Source organism: Pocillopora verrucosa, chromosome 8, assembly GCF_036669915.1.
Source record: "Pocillopora verrucosa isolate sample1 chromosome 8, ASM3666991v2, whole genome shotgun sequence".
Lineage (NCBI taxonomy): Eukaryota > Metazoa > Cnidaria > Anthozoa > Scleractinia > Pocilloporidae > Pocillopora > Pocillopora verrucosa.
The window spans coordinates 11,950,958-11,964,139 of NC_089319.1; the positions used below are offsets into that span (position 1 = coordinate 11,950,958).

Sequence of the window (13,182 nt, forward strand, 5' to 3'; positions counted from 1 at the left end):
TTCATTGATCTTGGTATTTCGCAGAATCTGATTGGTTACTTGCTCGAGCAAGTTGCAGGAAAGTAACAAGAGTCACAGTAGTGTAATTTCAGTTCGATTTTTTACAGAATTTTAATTTACTCTAGTATCTCCTAAAACGAAACTGATGTTAATGAGTAGGGTACCTTGTTATCTTGATTGTACTGTATTGTAATCTGAGAAATACAATTAAAGTAGTTTTATATTGTTACTGATCTATTTAGATGCTCTGTAAAGTAATCGAAAATAGCGTTTAGAAATGAAGACGTAGCACAAATGGTCTAAGGAATTCAAGTATTCATTAAAGATCTTAATATATTAACTCGAATAAACAAAAATCATCCATTCCTTTGATCCTCCCTTAGTACAAAACTTTTAATTAACTCAGAACCAGTCTTCTAGATTGTCTCTCTGCTCTCAATTCACATAAGATTCTTGCTGAATCCTCAACTTTAAATATGTTCGCAATTGTCCAAAATGAAGCTTCATTGACCACTGGTATGCTGTTTTGGGAAAAAAATGAATGGGGTATCGTCTCACCGTAAAGTAAGGTTAGAACTGTCACCTTGTGTTCACAGACAGTTCAAAAAGGAAAAAGCCAGTGGGATTGAACTACGCTCTAACAAAGGGTCATGTCTCAAGGGCAGGGGAAAAAAAGGGATAGGATATTTGAAAATATACTTTAATCTAACCTTACCTTCTTCGGCTCTCAGATTGCTAGGTAAGAACTAGAGAGGAGTTTACAAAGAAACAGACGCAAGAGGGAGAAAGAGCAGTTATTTTTTTATTTTTTATATTTGACGTCAAATCGCCCTCACCGCTTAGTTGAGCGACTACTCCAACACTCGAAAGGGTTAGAGTTGGACGTTAACGAGGTCTAGAATGTTTACCTTACAGAGTACCTTTATTAAATCAAATTGTCTGAATTCAATTTCCGTTCACAAGTACATTTAAAAGTTACGGCATTTTGATAATTCATCTTCTCGACGATGGTTATTAAGAGCAACCATTGCTATGCAGATAAGGTATGTATAGAAAGTAGAAATAACTTATTTCAACTATCTCTTTCTGGGAGATTCTTATCCAAAGACTGGAAGTGAAAGCAAGTTCGTTCAAGAAAAAAGGCACTTATAGTGCATGCAGGTAATTGCGCGGGTACAATTCCCTTTGAAGGTGTTGCAAGCTATAATGTCTGTGAAAGGTCTATCAAGTGATCTCAATTGCACACTGTTGTAGTGGTTACCCAACGATGAAGAGTATGACGATTAACCATAAGTCTTTCAAAGATACGCCCTGTGTTATAAGGACAAAACCGAGGATCATGCGGGATCTAACAGACATTCGGCGCGCTTTGCTAACTCCATTTTTAAAAGTGATCGCGAAAATCTAATGCTCGACTTCCTGCGTATTTCTGGCCTGGTGGTAGCGTGACATGAGGTTTGTCACGAATTCAAGCTACTGCTGTCACGAATGGAAACATGTAGCGGTGTTTATCTTTTCTTTGGTAGAGCTGGAACACTTGTCATAGGTCGCAGAGCTGAAAATAAAGCAAGACAACAGTCAGCTATTGCATGTAAAGGAAGATGTAAAGGAAACAGTGCCGATGTACAAGACACAATTAAATTTTACAAAACAGGCATTTAAATTCTGCTAGAACCAGTGGAGAAAATGTCTATACTGAGTCAGGTAAAGTTTATCCAAAATCAGGCACCTCAAGAGAACTCTGATGATCTAGAGAGGGCTTCTTCGAGGACAGAGTTTACATAAATAATGAAAGGACCACACCGATGAGAGAACCTTTTTGGAGCTAACCTAAATTATCTTGGCTCTAAATTAGAAATAGAAGTTTTCCCATATTGAATTTACCATCCTTTTTATTTCAGTCTACGTCTCTGTTACGTACCAGGATCGGCGACTTTGCCGGCTGACTTTGGATCACTATAGTGAGACACAATTCTTTTATCATTTGTCAGCTGGACATCTTGTTCACCTCCTTTGTTGCTACAATAAAACCGCACAAACAAACAAACAGACAAATAACGGTCGCGAGACTTTTCAAGACTTAGCACATAAAAGTGCCTGACGGAGACAAGTACTTCGCACATTAATAACTACATGACACCGTTGTAACGACAATTAACGCTTCTGTTCCCTAAGAGAAAATGAAAGTTACGTTGAATTTGTTTTCTTACGACAAAGCGTGCGCCCTTGGCCTTCAAATTGCCCATATTATCTTTATTTTTCATTTTTTTAATGTTTCGTTGGGCGTTTTTGTTCAACTGATTTCCTTTCACACATACACCATTAAATTTTCCCAGAACTTGAAATAATGGAGACACAAGTACAATTCTATGTGCTTATAGTGTCAGAACAACACCTAAAACGGTACCGAGGACAATCAACATTTTGACCATCCTGACAAGTTCTGCAACGGGAATAATACCAACTGTAGTGTTTATTTCATTAACACCGCTGGACACTGATAAGTTTCACCTGGCTCACTGAGAACATTTTTGCGTTCCGCAAGAGCGATCTGTTCTTGATCAGTGAACAGTATCGTGTGGTGTGGAGTAGGCATGTCTATGTTGGGGAGAATTCCTTTGGTTACAGCCGGGACTTGTGGTAGGATACCATGATACACTAATAAGTCATCCACTAGCAGCTAACAAAAACAACAACAACAACAACAAAAAATTAAGATCAAGAATTCCTTGATTACAGCCGGGACTTGGGGTAGGATACCATGATACACTAACAAGTCATCCACTAGCAGCTAACAAAAAAAATACAACAACAACAAACAAATTCAGATCAAGAATTCCTTTGGTTACAGCCAGGACTTGTGGTAAGACACCATAATACACTAACAAGTCATCCACCTACAGCTAACAAAACAACAACGTCAAATTCAGATCAAGCACATATGACAGGGATTTTAAGATTCCTAGCAGCGTATGACCAGGCGAATAGTATTTTCCAAAACTGAAACAGTGTGCACAAAAACGGGGTATTCGTATTCTTTGGAGTTTATACAATTCTATGACTTGACCTGTTACATTTTTATGACTTCCACGACCCAGTATTTTGTTCCCTCCTCCCAACATTTTAGTTCATTTCCATGGCATCTATTACCCACATCTCATTCATACTTTTTGATCTTAAAGTAAGAAAACGAATTTCTTGACTTTCCCAGCCTCTCCCACGACCCTCGGAACCCTGAAAAAGCCAAAGCTGGGACAAATGACCAAAGTTATTTGTGTCACTATTCTTCCTTGGCGATACATTTTGCTGTTAGTTTCTTTCCTTGGTAATGGGTGACAGCGAGCGACGGTCTAGGGAACTTAAAAAATATCAGAAGGAAAATCCACGTCTAGGGAAAGCAAATTTTTTCAAACCATAATTGGAATGACACTCATATTCTTAAAGTGTGATGACAAGTCTTACCCCAAACTGCTGAACTCCTCGGATCGGCGTTTTGCTGTAATTCCAAACTTGTACCATGGAAACTGTTACGGGCTCATCAAACACCACATAAATCAAATTGATCTGAAAACGAAGATCAGAAAACTTTAAAAGCTAAGTGTAGAGTATGTACATGGTCTGAGAGAATCATCATCATGATGATTCTCTGAAAAGCATTGTATTTTCCTAACAAGTTTTTTTTTTCTTGTTGAGTATCGTTTCGGAATCATTTAGCAAAAAACATTCCCCAACTGCATTTATTTGGCTTCAGGTCGCTCCGTAAATAGGAACTTGTGCGACGTTCTTTATAATGGGACGCAAAAATAAAGCCAGTTCGCGATTTTGCCACTCGGGATTTCACGCACTGAAGTCACGTTCACATGCATGTATCTACGTCGGGAGTTCTCATCTGCCCATTGCTGTTGAGTGTGTGACGCTTAACTAATAATGCAAACGGTCCTCACCAATCCCGGTAAGATGGGAGCCAACCACATGTGCCGTCCATCGTAAGTGTCATTCACACCGTCTATCAACTTGTCAGGAGTTCTTATATCATCTACCACTCCTGGTAAAACGTTCACACTGTGAGGATGCGCGGTTATGTTGTTTTCCGTAAGGCGTAGTCTGTAGCCATTTTCATCGTAAAATTCAAGGCCGTTAAGACCGACGTAGTAAGGATCACCCCAGGTGGGAAAACAGTTGAACTGAAATACGACTGGTAACAAGTGAAGGAAAAGTAATTCACAGGCAGTAATCTATTTTGTCCTCTTAATGTTAAGACAAAATTGTATTTTACCCGAAAAAAAGGTCCATGTTCACTCAATTCTTACTAGGGGCAGCGAAGTGGCTTATGATATTAAAACTTTACCGTTATTATTGCACATTCAGAAACTGGACAGTAAAAACTGCACTTAAGTAAGGAATAATTGATTTACCTAACAGTTGAGCATTGAGACATTTCGAAGATGTTTTCACTTTGTGGAAGACGAGCGCAAATTTGTCTCAAATCTGCCTGAACGAACTGATTGAAACAAAACCGCACAAAGCAAGACACAATTTGAAATCGTAACTGTTCTGACAAAAAGTCTCCCTTTTTGAAGCTAATGATATAGAGAAAATGCCATTATACTGACAAACACGTCTGCTTAAGTTAACGGAGAAAATTGTCAATGTACTGTTTGAACTACTTATTGGTTGATCAGTCTATGTACTAGAAGGATACAGCCACAAGGCATCAACGTTGGTTCATAGTCTGGCATAAGCTTTTTCAAATTCACCCTGCTTTCAGATCTAAAGACAGAATAAATCAGAGTAAGATCACAAAATAGGAAACACATTGACCGTAAATAACAACGCTTCGATATCAAGTAATGATTGTGTATCCGCTTATCTTGCTTCGATAAGTTTTATTTTGGGTTAAAACTTCGGTGCATATAACGAATAGTAATCGATCTTTCGAAATAGCTTGAGGTCACTGTCGGTAAAGCTTTGGCGTCGGTGGTTAATTACACCCTTTTGCTAAATAACCTTTCTAAAGAAAACATTGGCATCATTTCAACTGAATCAGTAGGGAATAACGAAGGTGAAAACAACTATTTACTGCGCACGATGTGAAAACAACTACCACAACTGACCAGAAAACAGTAAACGTCGGAAATAAAAGACACTTACATTAATGCATTACGCCTCGATACTTTCACACCGTTAAAAAAGCAAATTCCTTTACAGTGGCAAAGAAACTATAACTGCACCTGCGTTCCACGTCCTTGGTCGAAGTACCATGCACTGCATATCCTCTTGTCTTTTAATAAAGAAAACATCATGCCCATGATCGAAAGCATGTTACCGGCCCTGAAAAACAAATGTCATTAAAATATAAAGATGTTAGACGAAAGAACGTCTATAAATATTGTGGAAATGTGTTCCATATTAGACAATCGGTTCACCTTTTCTCAAGAGAAATCCTCAGGTGGTGAAATATTCCTATCTCGAGCTTAACGTGAACTTGTTTGGCCTGTGAACAATAAAAATAAGCATAAGTAAACTTACAAAATAGCAATCACAGACTTCATGATATAAAAAAAAAAATTGGTATAGAGAGACACGTATCATCTGTATTCCTGTTCAGCTGCATGTCTTTGCGCAAAGGTTGCTCCACTTGCTTTTCAGAAGTTGGAGTGCACTTAACAGATTTCATCGAATCGTTTGTCAATGAAATACATACCCCTCTGAAGGAATCATCTGTGGATTGTTGTAGTTCCAAAACTCTGAATCCCACCAAAGGGGTGGTGTGTCCCAGGTCTATGTCAGAAGATGATCCTGCCCATCAGTGAATGGTATCAGCCACATGTGTTCATCACTCTTGTCGTTGTTCCATTTATCAATCTTTGGGGCAACAATCAAAACTTTAATCAAGACGAAGGTACGGGAAAACCAAGAAAATTCCGTTCCCGGATTATACGAACTGGGATGCCATTAAGTACTCAAGAAGTGTATCCACGGAGATTTAAGTTGTGAACCGGAGCAATCCAGTAAAAATAGTTAAATAAAAGCAAAGGTAAAGCTTAACCAGGTCAGTAAGGTGACACTAACCAGCTTGTTTTCAAAGGCTTCAACAAATCGACCCGTAGTACTTACTTATCAAGAGGTTTATCGTCATCTTCATATTCAGGAAGGTCATTAAGATCTCTTGGAGACGCCTTGGGAGATAAATTAGGGAAAAAATTATTTGAACACCAATTTTTAGACAAACACTTTGACTTGTGTACAATAGGAACTAATTCTCGCGTTCTTCTTTGTAGAAAAGAATCAAGTCATCCCGGTGTTCTCAATCCAGCAAGGAAGTTTTGGTCATAAAAAGGACAACACAATGACCCATCCAAATAAACATTTTCTCGAGTTTCTTATTCTTATTAGAAACTAAAATTCAAACATTTTGCAGACTTCAGGACGACTGGTCAAAAAGGCGTCCTCTTATTCCTGCCAAATCCAATATTAGATGTTATTTCAGTACGTCAACAACCACTTTAGACTAGAAACATTATATCTACTCGTCAACGTATTGTTCGATTCTTGAGTGATATGTTAAAGGAAGATCGTTTCCACTGCGACCTTAGTTTCCCTTAACAAATTACCACTGTTTGTTAATATGTTAATATGTTAATAAGTTGCGTGTGTAGCCAAAATTAAAATAATGAGTGCTCAGTCCTTATTAGACGAATTCGTTATATCCATCCATATAACCGACGCCAACACTCACTCTTTTCAATGACTCAAATACTAAGAAGCTTGTTATATTCTTCTATTCCTTCAGTTCTTTCTCTTGCTTTACAATACATCGTATCTTACCTTCAACATGCTGTATGAAAGAGGAATGGATTCTTGATTAGGCCCCAGAAGTTCGATTCCAGTGAGTCCCATGTAGTACGGATCTCCCCACGTCGAGACAAAACTGAACTGAAGAACTAATCAAACAAAAACAGAAATAACACCAAAGTGATTTTTGCGTTTAACTGACGTTTCAACGGGAAGGTGCTGGGTCGAGACACCCTGTCATGTCGATCTGTTTCGTTCCGTGTGTGCCTATAACTAGAGAAAAACACTCCTAGCTGTTTAACTATACTTTAAAACATACCTTGACCCTCTAAGAAGTCAGCAGAACTGTCTGTTATATCTCCTGTTAATTCAGAAAATCAGAAGAGAAATCATTTCAAAGAAGTATGTTTTGGATTAGCCAACGTTGCAGACAATCTATAAAAAGTCATGAGACGACTAACCTCCAGAAATAAGTTCTGAAGCGGGTTCTGATTTCTTTATATGCTGTTTGGCCGATGTAAGCGGTCGATCTCCACTTGTCTTTCAGGAAACAGAGAAACACACAAATTAATATGAACAGCCGTTTCAGTTCTAGGTGCATCAGCAAAGTAAGTGAGGTAGAGGACTTATATCTTATATTCCAACGATAAATTTTTATTTTTTATTTCACATCCTTGTTTTACCGCGACTGAATAAAAAAATAAACCATCTCTTCGCCTAAGCAATTTCTTTAATTGTAAGCGCAGCCCTTTTTATATAATCAACAAGCCACAAACAAGAAAATAATCATATAATGCATACACAAGGCTTCTTCCTGGAGGGAGTTTCTTTTGTCCGCAGACAGACGTGGGAAGCTCAACACATCGGACTACATGACAACAGATCTAATCAATTGTGCACGTCTAACCTCTTCCTCTGCCTGATCAGCAGTGGACGGCCGTTCAAAGTAACAGCTCCTTAGTAATTCGTCTTCGTCCTCCTCGTCTCCCTCATACGTCTGGTCATACTGAGCCATGGCTTCTAGTATGTCTTCATCCATCGTGAACATAATTGTCTGTTAAAAGGCACAGAGAGTAATTACAGAACACAACTAACCGAAGTTTAGGAGGAAGGTAGTACGTCTACTGAAAAGTAGTACTTAGGATTCTTGTGCCTTGTGTGATTTTCTCGCCTGAAAATGAAACTTCCCGAGTAAATCATAAGTATATTAAGAAGAGGCATTTATGTTTCGTAGGACTGTGATGAAAAGCTACTATTATCAGGTAGGTAACTCGCTCAGAGGGGATAACGTCATAAACTTGAATCATCGACAACTCGAGAAACTGCTTGAAGAGTTACTTTACTCGAGCAACTCAAAGCAACTGAAAAGTTTTCCTTTCCAAATGATTAACTATGCCAACAATGTAAGTAATATGGCTTTTTCTATCAAAATAGAACCGTCGAAATAAAACCAATACAAGAAAACTAAAGACTAAAAGCCTTTTGAAACAGTTGTTTTTATACCAGCTAATTGGTTACTTACGTCGCCAAAGGCATAATTAGCTCCAAGGACACCACTGGCTCTGCAGTTTAAAAGAGCGCACTCAAGGTTACAAAAAAGACAACTTTTTTCCAATGGTCGTAAAATCGAGATCAAAGTCACCTCAACGGCCAATCCGGAAAAAGGTAACTATTAAAGGGAGCTCACTAAAACGGACTGTGTAAAGCTGGGAAGTTTGTCAGTGACCAAATCGCGATAGGTTATCCCATGCGTCTGAATTACTGAGCGGGTAAGTGTCTTAAAACAAATCCAAAATAATCGAGGAACGTTCGACACACTGCAAAAAATTGGCCTGAAAGAAGGGATAGAAGGATGCAACAAACTACAAAGAACAAATCGGAGTCGTTGTAACTCAGTCACAGACAGCGTAATCATCAACAGATCTGTGTTTATGTTTTGTTTCTGCCTCTTGTCGCACGAAATAGACAAACCTAGACAAGTCTCAACTGTAAACACACAAATAGTTATACACAAACGAAGAGCATACAATACCGTGTGATTTCTCCCCGAAATATCAGGCTCCCATCCAGGGTCATATCAATACATCGTACTCCTCTGAAGGAGTGAATTCTTGATTTGTTGTAATTCTGGAGGGAATAAAATTCAAAATTCATTTCATGTTCTAGCCAGATTACAATGCACAAGTAAAAGGAATACTATCCACTAGAGAAAACTTATGTCTATGCCCTGGACATCTAAACCTTTCTATGTAGACAGAAATATACGGGATCACAAATATTCTTGCCTACGAACAGGCGTTTATTGTTAGCCGATCAGTATGCACTTTCTTTTTGCCCGAGAGAAAGTACGGGGTCTGCAGCAACGCAAGCCGGGGAGAGGTCTGCAAGAGTCTGTGACTGATAACAAGGAGCTTAAGCACCATCGTTTTTTGATGAGCAAACGGTAGCCGGAAGTTAACAGTTCTTATTCCTGCTGTTCAGTATACCTTTTTGGTGACGACAGCCGCAAGTCAACAGCTCTTATTCCAGCTGTTCAATACACCTTTTTGGTCAGTACAGTTTAGTTCAAAATGCTAAAACGCAGAACTTACAGTCGATGCATCAACGTTAAAGCGCGTCAGAGTTAGTTTTATTCTCCTTCCGGTTGCCGTCCGCTTCACAAAAACGTCTCTGCTTAAGTCTTCTATTAATGAGATCAGACCCCCGGCAAACCTCTCCCCGACTCGTTTCCAATCTTCCCTCGGTGGAGAAACGCGCGTCCTGCAGCACAATTGATGAGGGCTGCTCTTAGGCTATGAAAATACTGCCAGTGAAACTAAGCAACAGATTTTTATGACGAAATCCTGTAACGTATGAAGAGCTTACCCATATTCTTATCATGGCGATCCTTATGCTTTCAGCAAACGTAATACTGATACTATGTTTTCTTCCAGGTGTGAACGGAGCCAGCCAAAGATGCATATCATCCCTTTCAATAAAATGTAATAATGCGATAAGTCACCCATCACATCTACTGTTAGCAGGTGCAAACACACAATCGCGTAAGTTGTTGAGAAGAGTAACATTTTACCTGGTGCGAAAAACCCCATCAACGAGATTGGTCACTATTCTTGGATCATTACCATACTCAGGAAGGATGTTGATATCTGGAGGATCCGCCGAGATCTGAAAAATCGATCATAATTTTGCATATCTTGCAAAGTAAACATGTATAGTTGTACCTCTACCGCGTCAAAATCTGTAATTGTAATGATAACAAATATTTCGAATCTGGCTGGCTCCTAATCCGCATTTTCATGGCTTCATTGTCTACTGCAGGACCAACAAATCCGCTTTAATCTGACCGATAGCAAGCAGCTTTTAATCAAGCAGTTTACATCGGATTGTTGAACAACCAGGGAAATTCAAGAAGAATATGTATTTAGCCAATGAGATTCAGCTAACTTTTCAAAGTTAACCAATCAATTTCAAGAAAATACTGCGAATAATAAAACTTTTCGACTTTAGCTTGGGAACAAAACTGAATGAAAATAAGTAGCCAGAATACTACGGTTTCCTTGGATATCTAAAAACAGCTTTCAAACCATTGATTTAGAAAGCTAGGAAAACTATACAGTAGCTGATGTTTGTAATTCAACAAGTCATGCTTTTAAAAGAAAACATTGTTTCCTGGATCGCCTGTCACTAAAACCTAGTATCATTACTCACTGAGGTAACAAGTACTTACTACTAAATCACTAACCTCTATAATCTCTGCAGGTTTACCACAATCTGTGAACACCTCAATTCCATTGAGTCCTACGTAGTTTCTGTCTCCCCAGGTGTTCTTGATGTAGATCACTAACTGCTTTCCTCTAGGAAGTGTTGGAATCTCTAAATCGGTCAAACCACTGAGGAAATAACCATCCGAGTAATTATGATCACTATATAAAAAAAATTAACTCAAATTCCAAAATTAAAGAAAACTGCATGAATTGACTACGAACACTTTGAACACTACATACTGTTTTATTTTTGCTTAAAACGAAAACATGTCAAGTTCTTACACCCGTTAGTGCATTTAATCGTTCAAATAAACGATGCCGAAACAAACAGATTCAAAACTGCCGTAATCTAGCGAAGACACGCTCGCGAACTCAGAGTTCTAACGCGTCCAAGTTACTTTTACAACACCCGATATAAGCAGTTATTAATTGCCAGAGATAATGTCGCCTGTGTCAGCGATTAAGGAAAACTCTAAGCAGATTTGTACCAACGCGAGCCAGGGGCTCGAAACGAACGTTCTTCAAAATTTACTTCATCCGCACAACTAACTTTTAGCTGACATAAAGTCTGTATTAAAAAGTTAGTCTTCCCCAACAACACACAACTTGGACCAGACTTCCCATCCTATTAGAGATTGGGAATTCAATCTTTACATTATACTGAAGTACCTCTCATCGATCTCCTTAGACTGTTCTGTTATTGGCTGAATGTGTTCTTCTCTTTTTGATAACATCTCATCTAGAGCATCACCTGAAAAAAACAATGACGAAAGATATTTGAAAAATCCCACATCACCCAACACAGGAACGGTACATTTTCATCCTCGACACCACCCCTATTAACTCAGCCAAAGCCACTATTGTCTATACAAAATAGTCGAGGTAAGTAAACTCGCTATTTAGCAACTGGACTGACTGCGCACACGAAACAACTTACCATGATTTTCCAGATCAAGATCCTTTGTTATTCGCCCTCTATGTGATTTCTCAAACAAAGACAATAAACTCCACGATTCCTCTAAACTCAAATTCTGCTCTCTGTGATAAAAGGTAAAGAAAAACAAGATAAAATTGATTAAACGTAGGTGCCAAGAGAATTATGTTCTAAGGCGTCATAACACAAGCATGTGATCTGGGTGACTAAATCAGAAATCGCAAAATACATGTGGATATGATCTAATGCGCTATACAATAAGACTAAGCAAAATAAGATATGAAAATGAACTATAAAAGGCTAAGAATATACAATTTGGCTAACTAAAAGCGAACTATAAAAGCAAACATGAAAATGCCTGTCTAAAGAGATGTGTTTTAAGATCATTTACTGCTCTTATATTTGATGGCAATCTGTTCCAAAGTTTAGGAGCAGATGCCATAAATGATCTATCACCTAAAGTTTTCTTAATTATGGTCCTGGGTGGCAATAATTGTAGTTCAGACTGAGATCGTAACATCATACGTCCGAATTGTTGCTTTTCCCCGAGTATATCACCTCTAATTCTTGTATCGCATGGAAAAGGTTTGATTACTATTTTCAAAATTACCTTCTCCACGTGGCTCGTGCTTGCCTTGCATCATGTTGTGCACCCGTCTCTTCTGTTCCAACTTCACTACACCCTTTATCCTCATCTTTTCTTCTCCCCGAGCCAGTGCGACCTTTTCCTTCCTATACAAATAAAATCGCAATATTGTTGAGCAAAAGACTTGCATATAAAAACGTGTGCCGTTCATGAGTCATCCCTTAGCCGGCTCGAAGACTCTTGCTGTGCACAGCACTCTACAATCAAAGCATATTAAATGTTGCCGTAGCACAGTTTGGCCGGTTTACTACAAGATAGATTACATTGTATATAGCACTCATAATAGTAATACTTACCAGTTGACCAGCCTTTCCATCCAAACAAGTAGGAAGACATTCATCCCTGTGAAGAAACATGGTTATATGTAACTTTTTAAAAGTTTACCAGCATATGTAAGGATTTTGCATCTGATTACTTAAGAGCACCGTGTGATTTTCCCAAACTACTCTTTAAGTAAAGAAAAGTAAATCCGATGTGTTTCTGTACAACTGACTCTTATTGTTTAAGCATTCACGAAAGGACGGTGAATATGGTCCTTTTACCGATCTAAGTGTAAACGCAAGGCTACGAGAGCACTTTATTACTACATGAACGCTTGCAGAAACTGGCCGTGAAAATTACACTGACGATGCTGTGGTTGCATACTTACTTGCCAAGAAATTCACTGGGCCATGACTCCGACTTATCACTGGCCCCAGGAGTGCTGGATCTACGTCCACTTGATGGTCTGGAATGAGGCTTCTCACTCTTGAAAAGATCATCTGATGCTAGTCGGACATCTGTCAAACTGTTACTTCTTGCTGGATCAACACCTGTGAAAATTTTTTACATCTACTTTTTCGCCAATTCTTAACAGTACAGGAAAAACCTGAATGGATGAATTGCCGGTAATAGGATTCTTGTGTTTGCGCCAAGATTTCTGGGATCGCCAGGGGGCAAACATTGCAATTCAATAGAGAGAAATGTATGGCGAAATGTTGTTTCGACGTTAAAAAAAAACGATTTTGGTGAGAGATCATCGCTTTTTTGCCACTGAATCCAAA

The 13,182-nt window shown here is 38.7% G+C and overlaps 2 protein-coding genes across 3 annotated transcripts in view; both read right to left on the reverse strand.

Moving 5' to 3' along the window:
• Nucleotides 1-13,182, reverse strand: part of LOC131783474 (protein KATNIP homolog) — a 56,968-nt gene that overhangs the window by 27,217 nt on the left and 16,569 nt on the right. Inside the window, exons 30-41 of one of the 2 annotated variants that reach the window (XM_066170901.1) lie at nt 12,789-12,951; nt 12,436-12,481; nt 12,104-12,225; nt 11,497-11,597; nt 11,229-11,310; nt 10,538-10,685; nt 9,866-9,960; nt 9,661-9,763; nt 8,828-8,922; nt 8,318-8,357; nt 7,703-7,849; nt 7,257-7,335 (exon numbers count right to left, since the gene is read on the reverse strand). In XM_066170901.1, coding sequence (XP_066026998.1) covers nt 7,257-7,335; nt 7,703-7,849; nt 8,318-8,357; nt 8,828-8,922; nt 9,661-9,763; nt 9,866-9,960; nt 10,538-10,685; nt 11,229-11,310; nt 11,497-11,597; nt 12,104-12,225; nt 12,436-12,481; nt 12,789-12,951 — 1,221 coding nt within the window. The remainder of the gene's footprint in view (nt 1-7,256; nt 7,336-7,702; nt 7,850-8,317; nt 8,358-8,827; nt 8,923-9,660; nt 9,764-9,865; nt 9,961-10,537; nt 10,686-11,228; nt 11,311-11,496; nt 11,598-12,103; nt 12,226-12,435; nt 12,482-12,788; nt 12,952-13,182) is intronic. The other variant, XM_066170902.1, reaches the window with a different exon arrangement.
• Nucleotides 904-5,317, reverse strand: LOC136282903 (katanin-interacting protein-like). The gene is made up of 7 exons (XM_066170904.1): nt 5,232-5,317; nt 4,703-4,770; nt 3,945-4,195; nt 3,463-3,564; nt 2,520-2,680; nt 1,922-2,019; nt 904-1,555 (listed from the first exon to the last, which is right to left on the reverse strand). Exons 2-7 carry the CDS (start codon nt 4,737-4,739, stop codon nt 1,509-1,511), a joined length of 696 nt encoding a protein of 231 aa, XP_066027001.1. The 5' UTR covers nt 4,740-4,770; nt 5,232-5,317; the 3' UTR covers nt 904-1,508.

What these genes read in the sequence shown, in the direction of transcription:
- LOC136282903 (XM_066170904.1), bottom strand. Translation starts at nt 4,739, where the DNA reads ATGCCAGACTATGAACCAACGTTGATGCCTTGTGGCT. An exon ending in CTCCCATCTTACCGGGATTG is followed by an intron (nt 3,565 to 3,944) that starts GTGAGGACCGTT and finishes CTTCGTTTTCAG; the next exon opens with ATCAATTTGATTTATGTGGT. An exon ending in CGGCAAAGTCGCCGATCCTG is followed by an intron (nt 1,556 to 1,921) that starts GTACGTAACAGA and finishes CTTTATTTTCAG; the next exon opens with CTCTGCGACCTATGACAAGT.